Here is a 21,078-nt window from a genome sequence, read left to right on the forward strand (position 1 = left end):
TATGGCAATATGTAAATCAATGGATGTGTAACTGATGTGATTCTGCAATCTGTATACGGGGTAAAAATGGGAGTTCATAACCCACTTGAATCAAAGTGTGAAATATGATATATCAAGAACTATGTAATGTTTTGAACAACCAACAATAAAAAATTAAAAAAAAAATTAAAAAGTCACTATAGTTTTAGAGATTGCAGTGGTCCAAACATGTCTGAATCTCTGGCTTACCGTGGCATCTGGGAAGATCATTTGATTACAATATTTAAGATTTAAAAAGTGTGCTGGTAACAGAGAGAAACAGGAACTCTCATTTTGGTTGGGGTTATAATGTGGTATAAATATTTGGAAAGCAATTTCTCAATATCTCATAAAAATGCATATGGCTCAGCAATGTTGTTCCTAGATATGTTCACTAGAATAAGTCTTACATTTTTATACAAAAAATGTAATAGAATATTTTATAGTGCTGCTTATGAGAGTGAAATACCATACAGTTATGAAAATTTATAGGTTGTTCTACAAGAATCAACATGGACTGATCTCAAAAGTATAATGTGGAGAGACAATAGCAAGTTGCAGATGAATAATGTATACTTTATTGTTTATATAAAATTTTTAAACACACAAAACAATGTTATATGCTACTCATGGAGATACACACACACACACACACAACTTGGTGAGAATAAAAACATTTTTAAAACAAAAAGAATAAAATATACCCTGCAGTGATATCTACACAGAGGATAATGGTGATCTCTGAGGTTGGCAAGAGAGAAATAGGGCAAAGGAGAATATTTTTTATCTTTAATATTCATCAGCTCTGTTTTGTATGTGTTAAAGAAATGTCTAAATTAAATGTTTTCCCATTAATAAGAAAAACAAAAAGAAACTATCAAGATAATGATGTAAGATCTGGATGATTAATAGTATTCGGTCTAACATTCCACAAAAACACATCATGGTTAATGTGTGTACTCTTACTCTGTTCCTGATTTGGAGGGGTGGGTAAGACCCTCAGTGGTAGTTGCTGTTTCACTGGATACTAGATGGGTATGGATGGCATGAAGTATTCAAGCTATAAAAAGCACACTTTGGTCAATTTGCTATTCACCAACATTCCAATTATTCCAAGATAATTTATCCAGCTAACTGAACTTGTTTGCTTATTAGCAAATGTCCATTCCATAAATATTTATTGAGGCCTCTCTTTTGTTAGCATTATGGCAGTTTTTAAGGATTAAAGCTATGAAGACACGTTCATTCTGTCACTGAGGACAGACAGATATACAGACTTTTATTTTTTAGATAAACAGACTGTTAAAACATTGTGTAAGTGCTGTGAAATACATAAAAGGGACGCGAAGGCCAGTTGGGATGTGGTAGTCACTGAGAAGTTCCTGCAGGATCCTGAGTCCTGAAGGATGAGCAAGAGTTAGAAGACAAAAGAAGTTTCAGGGAATAAAGACACGAGAAACAGCAGTCATCATCTAGTCACAGGACTGTCCCTCAGTCCTTCACTCAGATTGTTGGTAACCCCTTTACCTGACCACAGCTGGTAAGAAATGGGTCGGGTTCTGGAAGCAGGCATACAGATAACAGCAAGAAATGAAAGCAGATACCGTGGATAGCTGGAACATTTGTTGACTGTCACCTGAACTCTGGGCAGTCTTCTGAGCATTTTCTGTATTTAACTCTGATCTTACAACTGTCCCCTGAAGCATACTTGTGTTATGATCTTCATGTTAAAGATAAAGAAACCAAGGCAAAGAAAAATTAGAGAACTTGCTCAAGATTACAGTTAGCTAAAATTCAGAATTCTAGTCAGTGCACATTGGATTTTGACAACTATACTATATTCAAAGAACAATAATTAAGCACCTACTATCGGCCAGGCACTGCACTTAGGTGTGAGGATGAAAGGATAAATTAGAACCAGTCTCTGCCCTCCCATAATTTATAGTTGGTGAATAAAGCATATATGGAAAGAAACAATTGGAACCACAGATATATGCTATAGTAGCAAAAGAAAGACAGATGGAGATATTACAGAGGAAAATATGATTTACTAGTTTATGGGGGGTTCCATTTTCCAAAATTTCACGTCTTTCTTTTTCCCACCAAATATTCCTTTTCTGATAGTTTCTGGACCTCTTATAAATGCCTTTGCTCTGTTCTGATTTTATTCCAGTATGTAGAATATCTCTCAAAATATCATGTCCATGGACTGGGGATGTAGCTCAGTGGTAGAGTGTTTGCCTAGTAGTTACAAGGTTCTAGGTTCAGTCCCCAGCATCACAAAAATTGTCTAGAATTACCCAAACTCAAGATATGCCCAGCACAGCAGCACTATAAACATCTGAATTCAGACAAAGGGTTGCTAATTTTCTCAGAGGCTGACAGGTTCACACTTCTATCTAGTGAGGGTCACTCCTTCACCAACTTACTCTTCCTCATGGGACATTTTGCCTCTCAGATACATTTCACCCCCAAAATGGTTGACAACTACTGATCTTTATTATACTTGTTATTACGCCTGCATTAGACTTTTAACAGCTTTATTTTGTTCTACTCACAGTGAGCTTGTGACTGACCCCAGCTGGTCTCAGATGCTTAACCAAACCCTGCTGACAAATGGATGTTCTCCACCCTGCTCTTGAGCAACCAATTTCTTTTTTAGTGTAAACTTAGAACTTTATATCCATCCCAGCAAAATTTCCTTGGCTGTTTTTTTATTCTGTTTCTAGACCAAAACGATGTTGACTGTCATCTCAGTCAGTCTCAGTCTCTAAGCTAAACTTAGTTTCAGTGATCTGCATTTTGCATAAGCATACCTTAAATTTTTCTCAAATTATTTGAAAGAATTTTGGGTGGGATCATGACTGGTGCCTCATGCTATGGCACTGGAGAGCTTTCAGGGACAGGCTTTTTGCATTTGGTTGCTTATTCTGCTGGCAGGATCCTTTAGCTTACTAGCATCCACGTACTCCAAGACCTGAATGTACGCATGCACGCAGACACACGTGCACGCTTGGTTTTTCAAAATACCCTATTTTCCTAATCCATGATTACCAAAAAAAGTTAAAGGGCAAAAAAAGAAAGAGTAATGTGAAAATCCTTTTAAAGACACTTTCTTCTTCCTGCCTAAGCTAGCATTTGTTAGCAATTTGATAGCCTTCCATATATTTTTAATGCCTACGTGTTTGCATTTGTGCATCTGTTTATGTATGGTTTCTTCTCTTTTTTTGGTACCAGAGATTGAACTCAGGGGCACTTGACCACTGAGCCACATCTCCAGCCCTATTTTGTATTTTATTTAGAGACAGGGTCTCACTGAGTTGTTTAGCACCTTGCTTTTGCTAAGACTGGCTTTGAACTTGCGATCCTCCCGTCTCAGTCTCCTGAGCCACTGGGATTACAGGTGTGTGGCACCTCGCCTGGCTTGTTTATGGCTTTTAAATATAAATTAGATCATAGAGTATTATATTCAACGTGCTGATTTTACCCAATCCATTAAATTTTAGTGATCTTATTCTTTTAAATATTTACAAATCATGTTTTATAATTTGTTCTCAAATTTGCCAAATGTCTTGCTTACTAGTCTACAATTCTCAAAATAACATTTGTTCATGATGGTAACTATCAGCCCTTCAGGGTTAAATTATGATAAGTGTATTACAAGTTGAAGGGAAAGTTTTTTTGTCCATTCTAATGAGATTAACATCCAAAATGAGCAAAACAATTTTGAAACTTTACAAGTGAGTTTTTGTTCCAAAATAAGAAATCATTTGTAATAAGAAAAGGAGAGCTGTAGCATTGATCTAATGTATATGCTAAGTGCTGTGCTAAATAATATCTCATTTAGTCTTTATATCAGTGTTGTGAGTTTATTATTATATTCCTTTTACAGAAGAGTAAACTGAAGCAACAGTTCTCATACAATATCCCAGTGATCACAGAGCTAGTTGGTGGATGATCTTTCTGTATCCAAAGCCCATGTTCTCCACTATTGTAGTCTGATGCCTCTCCAGCTTATTTAGTAATGTTCTTTAAACTTTTCAATTTAGTAAATGTTTATTGAGTGTGCCTACTGTATACCAGGATATTTGTATATTTGGCCAGAGGTTTGATACTGTGCAACCTGTCTAGTAAACTATTAAGTTATTTATTACTGCCAAAACCTTGGAAGCTTTGGAAGGAAATAAATTTGATGTTACTATAACTCCATCAATGAGCTATGCTCTTTTCCTGACACTTAATTTTATTTAAACTTTTTTTAATGTTATTAAAACATTATAACATTAAGTCATTTGTAAAGGCACATATCCTTTACCCCCTTTTTTTCCTCCTCTTTCTCGTCTTGACAGATATATAAATATTTATAAAGTTAGAATTATAGTGCACGTGACTTCATGTTGTATTTTCTTCATTGACTTCTTATAAATGGTTTCCTTTACCCTTAAAGCCTTCTTATTTATCACTTAAATGGCTGCATAATAAAATTTATCAAAGTCATATGACTTCATCCCATTCTGTTAATATTAGTTGAAGATTTCTATTTTTTTTTGGTATTGGGAATTGAACTCAGGGGCAGTCAACCACTGAGCTACATCCCCAGCCCCATTTTTAAAATTTTATTTAGAGACAGGGTCTCAGTTGCTTAGCACCTGGCCATTGCTGAGGCTGGTTTTGAACTCACGATCCTCCTGCCTCTGCCTCCCGAGCCACTGAGATTACAGGCGTGAGCTACCACGCCTGGTTAGTTGAAAATTCTTATATGGTTTCACTAGTAAAATTCATCTGGGTCACCTTTCTGCTATTGATCCTTTATAGAAAAAATAGAGAACTTCCCCTCATTAGAGGCCTATAGAAAAACCTTATCTTCATTATTAACAAGATTTAGTGTGTCTGTGTGTGAGGCAGTTCCTCTGGTCTTTTTTTTATTTCCTTAAAATATACTTGGCGTCACAGTTATTCTGATACTAAGTGAGAGATTCTATAGATCTTTGGACATTAAAATTGGTGTAGACAAGGTCATCAACCTTGACTGTCTTTCAGTAGTTGACATTTAGATGTTTTTAATGTGTTTATTTATTTGTGACTTTTTATTTTTAGAATGGATTCTTTCTTCTTGGCTGAAATGTTTAAATATCTGTATCTATTATTTGCTGATAAAGAAGACATTATTTTTGACATAGAAGATTACATCTTTACCACAGAAGCTCATCTGTTGCCCCTTTGGCTCTCTACTACAAATCAAAGCATCTCTAAGAAGAACACAGTGAGTTTTTTACTTAAGTATCTTATTCTTTTTTACATTTCTATGTATTTGTTTTATTTTCTAAGTAAAAGGTAATCCATGACTAGAATTTAATAAATACATGTATGCTAAGAGAAAAAGTAAATATAGTATTTTCTAATGTTTTTGTTAAATGTTTCTTTTAAATGAAATGTAAAGTAAAATCATTTTTATTTATATAAAATTATTTTATATTGTAGACCTCAGAATATACAGAACTGGATGACAGTAATTTTGATTGGACTTGTCCAAATACTCAGATTCTCTTCCCTAATGATCCATTGTATGCCCAGAGCATTCGTGAACCCTTGAAAAATGTGGTGGATAAGAGCTGTCCACGAGGCATCAGCAGAGTGTAATGTATAATTTTGTGTTTATTAATACCAAAATTAATTATTCCCCCCCACACACGTTTTTTATCAGTGCATTATAGTTACACTCACTGATGGGATTTGTCGTTGCACATCTGTACATACGCACACCACAGTTAATTCTTAGTAGATGACAGAGAGCTTAAGGAGCATATTCCATCAGCCAAGGCATTCACTTAGACCAAAAATATCACTCATTGTATTATTAGTAAAGTTAGACAGTGAAACTGATTTGCAGTCATGTATTATTTTGGAAATTTTCAATGAATCCTTTGTTTAATGAACTGAGTAATAGTAGTGGGCAGAATGTAACAGTTTTTAATATCTCTAGCTCATTTTTATGTAGAGGAAACATGCATAATAAAATATTTTTCCTGTGTCTGTAGTTGGTGGGTAGTGAAAACCAGGGTTTTGTTGTTTTGTTTTTGTTTTTAAAGGTATTACTGATTCTTGGTTTAAATTCTGTTTGATTTGATGTGTTCATTTTCTTGCAGATAGTTACATTAGGGAGGCCATTATAAAGAAGTTAAAAAAATTTTTTTAAGTGAGCATTATTCACTAATACAAATATTGTTTTGTTTTAAATATTGGGAGAAAAAAACTGTGTTTTGAGAGACAGACACCAATAATAACAAATCCCAACTACCTACTCTATGTCTTCAAAGAGTTTGAGTACTGTTGACTAATACTGCCTTATCTAGATGATATATATGCTTTTATAACTGGAAAGTATATTTGAAAGTTATACAACTTATTAATAACCTAAATTATGTGTAGAAAAATAAATGTTCTAGCTATTTCTGTTTTATTAGTTCTAAAATTAGCAAATTTGCGAATATCTAACATTTTAATTTGTCCTATGTTTTCTCTGTAATTCTAATTCATAATTTTTAAAGCCTTGCCTATAATTATTTTTAGCAGAGAGGAGAGTTTCAGGAGTGGAGCTAAACCCCCTCTGAGAGCCAGAGATTTCATGGCCACTAACCCTGAACATTTAGAAATACTGAAGAAGATGGGGGTGAGTTTGATTCACCTCAAAGATGGGAGAGTCCAGTTGGTCCAACATGCAATCCAAGTAAGACTTTGCTATACTAATTAGATACTGTCTCTTCTCTGCCCTTTTTGGTCTCCTTAGCTTTAATAAGATAATGGCACCTGCCCTTTTTTTTTTTTTTTTTTTAATTTAGAATACATGGTTTAGAGAATCAAGATTTTAGAATTTAGAAGTATCTTGAAAAGTAATCTAATTCTAACCCCTTTGTAGTATAATAACAATTAAATCATATTGGATATTTTGCTTATATTAATAGAGCCAAATGCAGGACCCAGAGCCAGGTGTGGTGCTGTACATCTATAATCCCAGTGATTTGGAGGCTGAGGCAGGAGGAGTACAAGTTTGAGGCCAGCCTCAGCAATTTAGTGAGACCTCTCAAAATAAAAAATAAAATGGGCCGGGGATGTGGCTTAGTGGTTAAGTGCCCCTCGGTTCAATCCCCAGTAAACCCCCACCCTCCCAAACAAATATAGGACCCATATCTAATTTTCTGTTTCTTGGTCCGTCTTTTCATTATTATTTTAATTTCAAGCATAATTTTAGAAGTTAGTAATTACTTTTAATATTTATATCTCCGTGTTTCACATTATCTTACTTTCCAAAAAATTATCGAATCTAAGTATTTTATTCATTGTAGAAATCAAAATTTGTATGTATTTGTGACTAGGAAAGTAACATGTATTTTAAGGAAAATTGTATTGATTTTTACTTTAAAAGTTTTCATAACACGAGACCTTTACATTATTTACCTTATTAAGCACATAGATTCTGAGAAAATTTAGTTTGCTGAATGATTTTAAACTGGAATCATATTCAGTTGTATCTTCATCTTAAATTCGAATGTCCCATGACTTCACATTTCCCTCAGAGTTTTATTTCATCTCTATTCTTCATTAAAGAGGATGTTTTCTTCATTGAGTCACTCTCCCTCCCTAGTAGTGACAGTGGTGCCTCTAGCACTTTCACTTAGGCTCCAGTGATGAAATTGCCACCAAGTGGCTTTTGATCCTTAATGTGCTTTAACTTTTCTCTAATTATTGACTGGTCCCTTCTTAACACATTTTCCTTTCTGGTGTCCAGGATATTCTGGCAACACAGGTTTTTTGTTTGTTTGTTTGTTTTGTTCACTGCTTTGCAGATTCCTTTGTATTCCTTTCTTGGCATACTCCCTCAACATAGGTGCTACCTAAGACTCTAGGTGACATTCTTTTCTTTCTGTCCTTTTCTTCAGCAGCCTCCCTGTTTCTACAGCTCAGCTGTGATCTTTGTACTTCTTAGATGTAGTGTGAAAACCTACTACCTACAGTCCTAAACCCAGCCTTAATCTACCTGTTATACATTTCTGCATCTCAGTCTCAACCTGTCCAAACTTGAATCATCTCCTCCGCCTTTGCTCTCTTCCTACTTCTACTTCAGCCCATCTTTTATTTTTTTGTTCTCTATATTAGTAAACCCTAACATCATTCTTTTAAGTCAAGAACACTAGAAAATTGAGAATAGGCTTAAATTCTGCCCTCAACCCTCCAACTTTCATCAAGTCTTGTTGATTTTTCTTGTAAAGCGTCAAGAATCCACCATCTTTTTTCTACAATGTTTTCCAACTTTTCCTTGGTTAAGATTCAATTTAAATGTTATTCTGATCTTTCTCAAATATACAAGCAAAATCAGTTATTTCCTATGATCTATTCCACTTTTTCACTTAAGAGACTTTATCATAGTTAATTTTACATGTCTTTCTCCTTTAGAAGCATACTTACGGGGCTGTCTCCCCTGTGCCTAGGGAAGTGCTGTGATAGAATAGGTGCCTGATTTGTGTGTTCTGAATCAAATTGAATCTGCCTATTAGTTCATGATTCCAAGGAGGGAGGATATTGGTCAGATATGAGGTTTATCTCTTTGGTGCGGGGGGGGGGGGGTCAGTGGGGAAAATAAGCAAAAGGGAGCCTTTGGGCAATTGTAGAAGGTCCAATCTCAATTCATGCATGCAAAAGTTGTTTATAGAATAGTAAGAGAACTTGATAAAAAAAATTTACANAAATAAAAACCTAGGAGCTAGGGTTATAGCTCAGTGGTAGAGCACATGATTAGCGTGTATGAGCCCCTAGATTCAATCCCGAGTACCATCAAAAAAAACTAGTCTCCCAGATTTAATAAAATTAAAGTATATCTTGTATGTAATGTGCATATACAATTTTATTTAAAATATTTTTTAGAGATGAATAGAGGGAAGAGAACAGGGTATGGGGAGAGGGAAGAGGAAGGAGAGGTATCCGGGTCTGAATTAGAACAAGATGTATTCTATGCTTGTATAATTATGTCAAAATGGATTCTACTATCATGTGTAACTAAAAAGAACCCATAAAAAATATATATATATTTTGGGGGGAGTTGGCATGTAGTTCAGCAGTAGAACATATGCTTCATGTGTGTGAGTCCCTAGGTTTAATCCCCAGCACTTAAAAACTACAAAGTAAAATAAAATATTGCTCAGATTCTATGATCTTAGTACCTTAATTTATATAAAAAATGATTTTCAGGGGCTGGGTTTGTAGCTCAGTGGTAGAGCACTTGCCTAGCATGTGTGAGGTGCTGGGTTCAATCCTCAGCACCACATAAAAATAAATAAAATAAAGGTAGTATGTCCATCTACAACTAAAAATATCTTTTTTAAAAAAAATTATTTTCAGACCTTTTAACAACTAGTAGAACCTTTATTTGAACAAAAATATAACTTAGGAGCTTAATATAGAAAATAGCTAAAACTGTTGTATCTTGGAGCAAATTATGTTAACCTTGGCCTGAGTTGCCCCGTAACAAGATGGAAATATGTGCATTGTTTCATTCAGTCATCCTACAGATCAGGTTTAATAATTTCTGAAAAATGTTTTACAAAATACAAAAGCACAATACAAATACAAAGCACAATGGAGTACTGTTACAAAACGTTAACAAAAATTTTGCTAAATTATATTAGATATGTTATCATTAGAAAAGAAATGAGTTCTAATTTCATTAAAGCTATAGACTTTATCGAGGTTTAATGACTAGATTGTAATATGAGAAGATAGAAGATCTGAGTTACTTTTATTTCTGACAGACTCGAGGATTTGTGGCAAGCAGTAAACCATACAATGGCTGTTCAGAGCTTACTAACCCCGAGGCAGTGATGGGAAAAATCGCACTGATACAAAGAGGACAGTGCATGTTTGCAGAAAAGGCTCGCAACATCCAGAACGCTGGAGCCATCGGTGGCATTGTCATTGGTAAGTAAGCCTCTGTGCCATTGTGTCGACCAGGGAGAGAGAAGCTTTAGAATTCTTCTTCTTGTTTTCTAAAGTTTTATTAAAGAGTTGTCATTTTTATTTTGAGAACATAAATGACAGATAATTCAATGACTTAATAATTTCTCTATTATAATATCTTTTTTTGAAAGCGTAGATACCTGTTTCTGTATGTTAATATCAGTGAAAATATTTGGAGTAAAGAGTGAGGGTGGTGGAGGAGTAGTAAAAATGCTCAATACTGTGGAAAAGAAAATGTACCCATGAGACTCCTTAAGGCAAGAATTATACTCTGCTAGCTCCAGTGGGGAGCCCCTGACAACTTCTGTTCTCTCTCAGAGATGCAGCCTTTGGAGCCAGAGACATGTGAACATAGTTCCTGGCTCTGCCACAAAATCACAGTGTAACATTGGCCCAGATACAGTTTTTTTTAAAAAACCTTTTGTTGTTATGTAGAATATTTTTTGAGCTCCAATAAAAAATGGTAAGAAATACCTTTTAGGTTGTTGCAAGGTTTAAAGATAACATATGTAAAATTTCTAGGCATAACAGAGGGTATCAATATTAGTACTAGTTACCAGCAAATTTTTATCCACTTATATATTTTTTTACTGAAATTATAAATTACCAGCTTTAAATCACTTTACCCCATATATTTCAACCAGTAGGTTTTACATTTTTGCCCTTCATAGAAAATCACTTATATTTCGACAAGCAGCCTATGACTGCTGTCAAGGGAAACATAATTTTTCTGTTTAAAGCAAATAGAAGCCAGGTACAGTGGTGCATGCCTATAATAACCTAAGCGGCTTGGGAGGCTGAGGCAAGAGGGTTTCAAGTTCAAAGCCAGCCTCAGCAACTTAGTGAAATCCTGTTTCAAAATAAAAAATATAGATTGGGGGAATATGGCTTAGTGGTGAAACACTCCTGGGTTTAACCCCCGGTACAAAAAAACAAAAAACAAAACAAAACAGGAGTTTACATTTTGAAAGAAGTAGAAGAGCTGGGATCTTACTATAATCATGAGTTCTTCTGTAGAGTTTTTCTCACAGGGACAATCCATTTTGGATCTTCTCCCACCCCGCAGTTAGGATAGATTTCTGAATTCAGGGTAAGCAAAAGGACATTTAGAGGTCTGGGGGTTTAGCATAGTAGAAAGCCCAGGGTTTGATCCTAATACCATGGGAGGAAAAAAAGACATTTAAAATTAGGATTTATCTCAGTGAAAATTTATTTTCATTTCTTTTGTTTATTCCATATGGGTTCTTCAATATTGATTTATTAGTTAAATAAGTATTAAGAGAACTTCTATTTAATAAATCAGCAATTGGCAAACTATGGATTGTGGTAGTCTGCTTAATGTTATCATGAACAAAATATCCAACAGGACCACCTTAGAGGAGGAAAGGTTTATTATGGGCTCATGGTTTTAAATATTCAGTCCATGGTTAGCTGACTCCCATCTCTTTGGTCCCAAGGTAAGGCAGAACACCATGGCGAAAGGACAGGCAGTAGAGGAAAGCTGCTCACCTCATGGTATCCAGAAAGCAGGAGAAAGTGGCAGGAACCCTGGACACAATACATAAACTCCAAAGGCACCCCACCCTGCCCAGTGACCGAACTATACCTCCAGCCATGCCCCACCAGCCTACAATTACCACCCAATTAGTCCATTTAAATTGTTAATTTGTGAAATGGATTAATCCATTGATTAGATGACAACCCTCATAATCTAATTATTTCAACTCTTGCATTAACTTATGTGCTTTGCTGGGTCATTTCATATCCAAACCATACAATAGACTGTAGGCCAAGTCCAGCTCACTGCCTGTTTCTGTGAAAAGTTAGATTGGAACATGGCCACTCTGATTTGTTTCTATATTGTCTAATGGCTTTGAGCTTCAGAGATGGGAAGTTACAACAGAGAACTACAAAGTCTAAAATATGTCCTATGTATGCTAGAGGTAGCAGTGGAAACTAAAAACCACTAGGAACCATGATACTAACATTTTTTCTATTTCTGTTTCTATCTGCATCTCTGGATCCTTCTCGACTCTCTTCTTTGCTTTTCTTTGTAATTCTGCCTCTTTCTCCAGCTTATCACCAGCCTGCTCCCTCTTTGTTCATCAATTCCAATCGTTTTTTCTAAATGACAGCCTCACCCCTGAGTCTGCATCACTTAACAGGACTACACCACTAACAGACACAGTCTTTCTGTGTTCTCCAGGGAAACAGTCAGGTAGCATCCTTTGTCTACTAAGGGTGGGGGTCATATGTCGTATTCTCCACTTAGCAATGGTTTATGAGAGCAAGTGCTCTAAGATAGGTCAGGCAATTTCTTCAGGTAGGTTGGCATGTGATACTGGGGGTGGACATGATTGACCCCTCCATTATAACAGTGCATTTAAACAGGGCTGCTTAAATGTTATTGAACCAGTGTAAAATAACTGTATGGTGTAACTGGTTTATAGAGGAAAAATATATATAGTCATAATTATTCTTTGTATTACATATAAAAGTTATATCAATTTTTAGTTTAATTAAAGACAATATACAGAATAAATATCCCTTGTCCAAAATGTTTGGGACCAGAAGTTTTTCAAATTTTGGAGTTTCAAGTTTTGGATTTTGTGATGTTTTCATAGACTATCAGTTTATAAATTCCTAATCTGAAAATCTGTAATTTCATAGGGTTTTGTATTTTCAGATAAGGGATGTTTGACCTATAATGATGTCATTAAAGGGAATCTAAAACAACAAAAACTCATTCATAGTTCTGACACTGTAATCTGGTTTATTAAATTTTTCTATTTCCAGGCTTTTCCCTAAGCGTATGAAATTTTTACAGTTATAATAGAATTTTGCATTCTGTGATTCATTTGTCATTCTGTTTTTCTTTGTTTTCCATCAAATATTTCATTATCATTTGTTTATAATAGTTTATAATTGTGCACAATTATAAGTAGCAGTCCAGTAAACTTCTTTGGGCATGGAGTTTTTTGCTTCTTTTTGAATTATTTCTTTAGGATAATTAATGGGTCCAAAATGTTTGGGTTTTTTTTTTGGCTCTTGATGCAGATTAAATCTCTCAACAGGTTAAAAAAAAAAAGAGCAGTAACATATGATCAATCTTTTCAGTGGACAGATGTCTTGATATTTGCTGCATTCATTTTGTCTAGATGACAATGAGGGGAGCAGCAGTGATACTGCCCCACTGTTCCAGATGGCAGGTGATGGAAAGGATACGGATGACATCAAGATCCCCATGCTATTCTTATTCAGCAAAGAAGGAAGTATCATATTAGATGCCATCCGGGAATATGAGGAGGTCGAAGTGCTCCTTTCTGATAAAGCAAAAGATCGAGGTAAGGGTAAAAATAATTTTTTTTTGTGTGCAGCTTAGCATTAATTTTTCTAGTTTTACAACAAAAATGAGTTACCAGAATGTGAGAGTTGTATGTGTGTGTGTGTTTTTCATTGGTAAAGTAAGTAAAATTTTTAGATGATTTCAGGATATATTTTGGTTTGAAAATAAAGAGTAGTAAAATATTTATTTGCTCGGTTTTCTGAATCAGAATGATTGTACAATTATATTTTTATATGTAATTTATAATTTTTACCATGGTTCTGTCCAGGTGATAAATACACAACATCAAGAAAGCCATTTTCATATTTTCCATTCAGTTTCACTGATTGCTTTGATGTCTTTTATAAGGAAAAAGAATAGGTGGTATAGAATGATGTTATCTAATATATGATAGTAATTTGTCTCACCAGCTGCTTATACTCATAAAACCATTGTCTTGATGATGGCCATAGAAATCTAGCAGTATTGTACTGCTGAGATCTAGGTTTATCACCTGGGTATTTATAAGAGTGGCTGTGCCTGAAGAACAAGATAACATACCTTAATTCAGGAAAGCATGTAGTCCTCTTTAGGCCAAAGTGAGTGTTAGGTTTTAAAAGAGCTTTCAAATTACTACTATATAAAGGAAAGGTCTTACTGGTATTCTTTTATAGTTTACACCCAGGGATAGGTGAGAGATGAGGGAATGTGAACCATCAGACATGGGCTGTGATCCTGCTTGTGGTAGCAGTCTTTTTTACTTGCTGCAGACACCCTGTGCCTCCCTTCCCCCTTACATGAGTGGAGTTGTACAGTTTGTATAGGGTTGCTACGTCCCCTATCGTATTTGGTAGATGTGTAGGAAACTGATTGATTTCATTGTGACTTCCAAGTGGGACATTCTTTAAAAAAAAAAAAAAAAGTTTGTTAGTAATCTGATGTTTGCTTCTCAGTGTTTTGTCTTCTTTATCCTTTAAGATTCTTTGCATTGTCAGCTACTGAAGAGCAATGGAGTAGGCTGTAGGCTATATATATGTAAGGACACATAGATGGAAGAGAGTACAAGAGTACAAGGTTTTCTTCTTAAATCCTCCTATATGCCTTATTTTCTCCCTTCCCCCAGGCCCTTTTTCTAAATTTAGATCTTCATTTCTACATACATGAAATTAGGCACACTAAACATAGGCAAATTAATATTATTTTATGTAACTCTTTAATGCCTTTGCTTTTTCCCCCCATTTTGTGCTGTCATTGGAATTTCAGCAGCAATATTAAAAGGTAAAATGATTCCAAGCTACATTATTAATAGTAGTAAGTATCTTGCATTAATAAGCCTTAAATTATATATGTGTATGTGTTGTACAGACACACATATACATATATAATTTTGTTTCAGTGAATACCATCATAATTTCTTGTTTAATGTAATTAAATTATTTTCATGCCTAGCCAGCCATCCCATAATAAATATAATTCTTTGTCAAGCCTGTCATAACAAATTCTATAAAGTATACATTCTGTATAGTAGATGGATTCACTAGTTCATGTTCATATAAGAGTCACTGTAAGCTGGGTATGGTGGTGCATGCCTGTAATTCCAGCAGCTGGGAAGGCTGAGGTAGGAAGATCGTGAGTTAAAAACCCACCTCAGCAACTTAGCGAGGTCCTAAGTGAGTCAGTGAGACCCTGTCTCTAAATAAAATACAAAAAAGGCTGGGGATGTGGCTCAGTGTTGAGTTCAGTTCCCAGTACTAACAGCATTGTTATTTAGGTATTTATTACTTTGGATCATTTTTTGTTTAAATACAAGTAAAATTTTAAAATATTGATTTGTTTTAAAAGCTGACAATGGAGGGGGCACACATGGGGTTAGGACTACAAGATTATGGTAAAGAATGTACTTCCCATACTAGAGAAAGGATTTAAGAAAGGACTAATTCTATGAGGGGAAAAAGAAGTTTGTTAAACAGTACTCTTAGGGATTTTACAGTGAAAGGACATTATTTCAGTGATTTTTAAAATTTATTGTGATTCTATTACATCATGATCCTTAGATTAAAAAGTCTTAGAAATCCTGTTGTATAACATCTCTTTTGAGAACTATACAGCTCTATCAAACCAAATCAGCAACAAGTTTTAATTATTAATATTTGATTGTGACAAAAATCCATGATAATAATTTAATAAAATTAACTACTTTATTCATTTAGGATAATGTTCTAAGAAGTTAAGGTCTGTAGTGTTATCATTAATTTGTCCTGAATTATTACATAGACATGTTTCTCCCCTGTATTAGAGTCAGCTGATGTACCTGTTAAAAGTGTAGCCTCCTTAATCCTACACCAAGGTATTGAATCAGACTCTCTGCAGACAAGAGTCAGATCCTACTACTTCACAGTCACTTGCATCCCAGGCAACTGTGAAGTAGTAGTTCCTCAGCTATATTGTGAAGAAACAGATGTGTATGGCCATTTGGGATCATTATGGGTAGTAGTTAAGATTACATAAATACATCAGATAGTAACAGCCTTAAAATTCAAACAGTAAAATATCCTCCAAATTGTTCTAACAACCTCATTCCACCTATATGTATTATTCTTTATAAAGTCACACCATACTGATTGAGCAGTCCTTTGCATATATAACACAGAAAACAGAAGCCCCCAAACAAGCCCCTGTTCCCACTTCCATCTTCTTCTTCTGCTAAATTCTAGTCATTAGTGTACACATACGTGAAATAGTCCTGCCTGCTTGCCACAATCTTCAGATATCTTATTACCCATTTTTCTTCAGATGATAAAACATTAGTGATTTATCAAGTGAAAATATTGCTTCCTTGGGCCAAATCAGTGGCACTTCTAAAAGTCGTCTGCATTCTGTTGTTGAACAAAATGTTTAATATTGTCTCTCGTGTGTCTCATCTTTCTGAAATTTCAGTTTATAAATACTTAATAATTCCAATCCTAGTGCCCACAAACAAAAGACAAACTTTTGTTACCTTTAGATCCAAATTGAGGCAATTTACAATTAAGAATCAACTTCTTCTTTTCCTTAATATTTCTCAAGGAGGATAAATCAGCATTTTGAAGTTCCAGTACATTGTCATGCTTGCAGCTTACAGTGCTATAGAAAGACATTTTCAGGGCTACTCCTATATTTGTATCTACCTGGTAAAAAGGCAGAGAAAATGGGGGGAAAGATTTTTCAAAATTAATAAGGTCTCAGGGCTGGAGTTGTAGTAGTAAGAGCACTTACCTGGCATGTGTGAGGCACTGGGTTTTACCCTCAGCACCACATTAAAACAAATAATTAAAATTACAAAAGTAAATAAGGTTTCATCCTTTGAACTGCTCCCAATTTAAGTCAGGCAGTGTCACTTTTCCTAAGATTATTCCCTGCTCAAATTGGTTGTGGTGAATATGTTCTATACTTGAACTATAGAACTCAGATGGCTGAAAAGATTTGACTCCAAGGGAAAAAACTCTAGAACATATTTGCCTGGAGAGGAACATCCCAAACATTTTTATTGGCAGAATTGCTACTTAGCTACCGTCCTTCTCTAACGACTGCACATTTTTGCATGCTCTTTTGCATTTGCACATATCTTCTCTCTTTCTGGAAATGCCTTATCGATCTCTGTCCCTATCCCCATGGCCCTTTTCCCCTTTGAGAACACTAGAAAATGTGTCCCTGTCCTCTGAATGTCCAATTGAAACGGCATCTTGGTAAGAAATTTTCTCTTACTGTCCCGTAAAATCTAAGGTGTCTTTTTATAGTTCTATGATATTTATATGACATTATATAGTTCTTTACATTAAATAGTTCTCTGTATTCCTTGCTTCAGTAAACAGTGTACAGAGGAAAGAAGGAAGAAAATCCAATTTCTTAAGTCTTTACTAAGATTCCTGTCCCTTTTTATTAATACTGATTTTCTTTTCTTTGGATCTCAAGATTTTCTTCTTTCTTTGCTTCCTGTATTTCTGCTACAGCATTCCAGAATTTATTGTAATAGTTACATTCTTTTTTTAAAATTTTTTTATTGGTGCATTATAGTTGTACATAATGGTGGACATGCCCACAATATAAAAATTATACTCTTGAAACTATGATCACTGGTAAAAAACAAGCATCTTGGAATAAAGATTTATAGTAGTATGAAGGACCTTAACTCCAACTGCCATTTTTATTTTCCTGACTGCTGCCTGTATTTCTCATTCTATATAGTTCCATAAGTTTGTGAAAACCAAAATGTTTTCTTCTTGATATCTTAACCATCCACCTTTACTTTTCAATTTAGTTGGCCTCATATAGTAATTATTGCTATCATTTGGAAAACTTTTTTTTTTTTGTAATCATCACTTACTTGGCATTCTTAATTATCATTTAATCAGGCATCTCTAAACACTCTATTTTTCAAGAGTCATAGAAATAAAGTTGCACAGTATGCTTTTTAAGTTAGGATTGTTTTGATTAATGATGTGTTTATGAAATTTATACATAATATGGGTAGAATTTATTTATTTTCATTGCTATATCAAATTCTTTTGTATGAACATAGCACAAATTATTTAACCATTCTACTATTGCTGGACATGTGGTTTGTTTCCAGTTTGGTTCTATTACAAACACAGCTGCTATAACCATTATTGAGCATGTCCATATGGAGTTGCTGGATAATAGAGTATATGTATGCTTGCTTGCTTTAGCGGATATGCCAAACTATTCTCCAAAGGGATTATACAAATTTTCACTCTCACCAGTAGTGTATGAAGCTTCTCTTACTCTACATTTTTGCCGATGCTTATTATGGTCATTTCTTTTAATTTTAGCCATTCTGGATAGTGTTCTCCATGAATACATCTAATTTGTATTCAGTTTTTGTATTTCACTGGTTGCTAATGGGGTTGACTCCTTTTTCATGTATTTATAGGGCAATTGGATATTCTCTTCTATGAAATGCCTCCTCAACGTTCTTGCACATTTTTCTGTTGGTTTGTCTGTATTTTTCTTATTGATTTGTTAGACATGTTTTTGTATCTGTTATGTGTTATGGAATCTTTTCCCTCCATACTTTTCACTTTTTTATTGGTTTTTTAAAAAATAAATGACAGCAGAATGCATTATAATTCATGTTACACATATAGAGCACAATTTTTCATATCTCTGGTTGTATATAAAGTATATTCACACCAATTCGTGTCTTCATACACGTACTTTGGATAATGATGTCCATCACATTCCACCATCATTGCTAACCCCTTGCCCCCTCCCACCCCTCTGCCCTATCTAGAGTTCATCTGTTCCTCCCCCTCTCTACCCCACTATGAATCACTCTCCTTATATCAGAGAAAACATTTGGCATTTGGGAAACTTTCCTTTTTTGTTGGGGGGAGGGATATACCCAGGGATTGAACTCAGGGGTACTCAACCCCTGAGCTACATCCCCAGCCCTATTTTGTAAATATTATTTAAAGACAGGATCTTACTTAGTGCCTCGCCATTGCTAAGGCTGGCTTTGAACTCGTGATCCTTCTGCCTCAGCCTCCTGAGCTGCTGGTATTACAATTGTGCATCCTCGTGCCCAGTTGCTTTTTTTTTTTTTTAATAAAATTTCAACTTGTAACAAGTTCACTCAGGGGTATATTAAAAGTTTTTAAATAATCTCATTTTCCTGAGATAACCAACCCATATTAAGAGTTTGGTATGTAATCTCTGTTATTTTCTTTTGTGCTTCATACCTTTCAAAGTTATAGATTTTTTTTCCTTTTCACAATAATGGTATATACTATAAATATCATTCAGTAACTGCCTTTTACAGTTAAATCCATATTAAGTACATTGCTCCATGCTAGTAGGATAGCAGAAGTTATTCTTTTAAAAGCTACATTAAATTTTGTAGTATGACTTACAATGATTTATTTAATCATTTCACTGTAAAGTGTCCAAATCAGTTCTAGGATTTTTAGTTTGTTTTGTCACTATATACAGTGGTGCAGGGAACATCCTGTACATGTCTTCTTATCTGTTGATACTTTTACCTGTGGAAAAATTGAGGTTTACTAAAATGGAGTGCTGGCGAAAAAGATACAGGTTTTTTAATTTTAATAAATGTTGCAAATTGCAGTAGCAGTTCATATCCCTTGCAGCAAGAAATGAGAGTGCATGTTTCCGATAATTGTACAGCAGATTTGCCTTTACATGTATATTTTTCATTGAGATTGGTCTTGCTTCTTCAGAGATGTATGTCTGTATTCAAGAGTCCAAAGACGTGTAACTAGAACAGACAAGTAAATTACAGTTGAAAGGAACATCCTAAGAAGACAGTGTGATAAGTGACAGGTTTAACTGGCGATGCAAGGCAATATCCAGAAATCTTATTCATAAAGTTAGTAATGAAATCAGAAGCATATTGGTATGTAAAAGCTACATAGGCCAAGGTAAGGCTTTGAAGACCAGACTAAGAATAATATATTGGTTCAAAAGGAATATTTTCTGTAATGTTGGCTCAGTGAGTCCCACATGGGTTAATAGCTTAAAGGAGCCACACAGGACTGGACCACCGTGACAAAATTATTGTTATTGTATTATTTGTTATCAACACAAATGAAAAATATAAAGGGACTAAGTTGTCTATTCATAAGTTTTGCCTTCCTTAAATAAGATTGTGTGTCTTTCTACATTATTTATAGGACCTATTTTTATGTGTAGAAGGATATATACATATAAAAGACAGTTATAGAGAGAATATTTATATATTGTTTAAGGCATAGCATCTTTTGACTTTATGTTAATTTATTTTATTTAAAATTTTTATGTAACCAGAAATACTAATTAATTCATTTAAGGATCTTGGGTTTCCAGTCTTTCTTCAAAAGATCACACCTTCCTAGGTGTACATAATATTTTCCTAGGTGTACATAATATTTATAAAGTTTTCTTCTGGAATTTTTACCATTTCTTTAATTTTTGGTTTTTAATTCACATGGAATTTATTTTTTAAATATAAGTAGGATCCTAACTTTCCAATTGAGTGGTCAGTTATTAAATACCATTTATTAAGCAAACCACCTATTTCTCTTGGAATTAAACTACCATCTTTGCTATATATCAAATATTTTTTACATAGTTGGATCTTTTTCTAGAATTGCACTTTTGTCCTACTAATCCATTTATTCCTATGCCAGTAATAAAATATTTTGTTTTGAATAATTTTAATGTCTAATATGGCAGCTCTCCCCTTACTCTTTATTTTTACTCCCACTTTTTTTTGACAAATAGTATAGCCACATTTATTTCTATGGTAGAGCATTTATTATAGAAAAATAACACTTTCAAATCAGGACAAGTAAGCAGAAGTATGCTTTTCTCTTGTATACCCACACTCAAATATCAACATGATTTCAAGCCATTCTTAAATTAATAAGGAACAAACACAGAATCAAGATAGTGTGTCAATAGAAGAGTACTTATTAAAGCTACCTATCAGCCCTGGAAATCAGAAAACACAAAGTGAACTTGTACAGCTATTTTCAATTTCAGTGGGCATCAGCCTCACCTCGACTGTGGAAAAAGCACCTTCAGGAAACTGAAGGCAAATCACCAGTATAAGCAAGCTCTTGACCTCGGAGTAGCAAAAGGACTGAAAATACAAACTTTGTTTCTCAGTTTCCCTACTTTTTTATTGGTACATTATAGTTGTATGTAGTGATGGCCTTTGTTGTTACCTA

General features: G+C 34.5%; 1 protein-coding gene across 1 annotated transcript in view; it reads left to right on the plus strand.

The window, feature by feature from the left end:
* Edem3 (ER degradation enhancing alpha-mannosidase like protein 3) overlaps window positions 1-21,078 on the plus strand; it is a 79,850-nt gene that overhangs the window by 50,948 nt on the left and 7,824 nt on the right. Inside the window, exons 14-19 of the mRNA XM_048810216.1 lie at window positions 5,116-5,281; window positions 5,500-5,654; window positions 6,589-6,755; window positions 8,571-8,623; window positions 9,819-9,987; window positions 13,185-13,370. Of these exons, the coding sequence (XP_048666173.1) occupies window positions 5,116-5,281; window positions 5,500-5,654; window positions 6,589-6,755; window positions 8,571-8,623; window positions 9,819-9,987; window positions 13,185-13,370 (896 nt within the window). The remainder of the gene's footprint in view (window positions 1-5,115; window positions 5,282-5,499; window positions 5,655-6,588; window positions 6,756-8,570; window positions 8,624-9,818; window positions 9,988-13,184; window positions 13,371-21,078) is intronic.

The sequence above is a fragment of the Marmota marmota genome, unplaced genomic scaffold, assembly GCF_001458135.2.
Source record: "Marmota marmota marmota unplaced genomic scaffold, marMar, whole genome shotgun sequence".
Classification (NCBI taxonomy): Eukaryota; Metazoa; Chordata; class Mammalia; order Rodentia; family Sciuridae; genus Marmota; species Marmota marmota.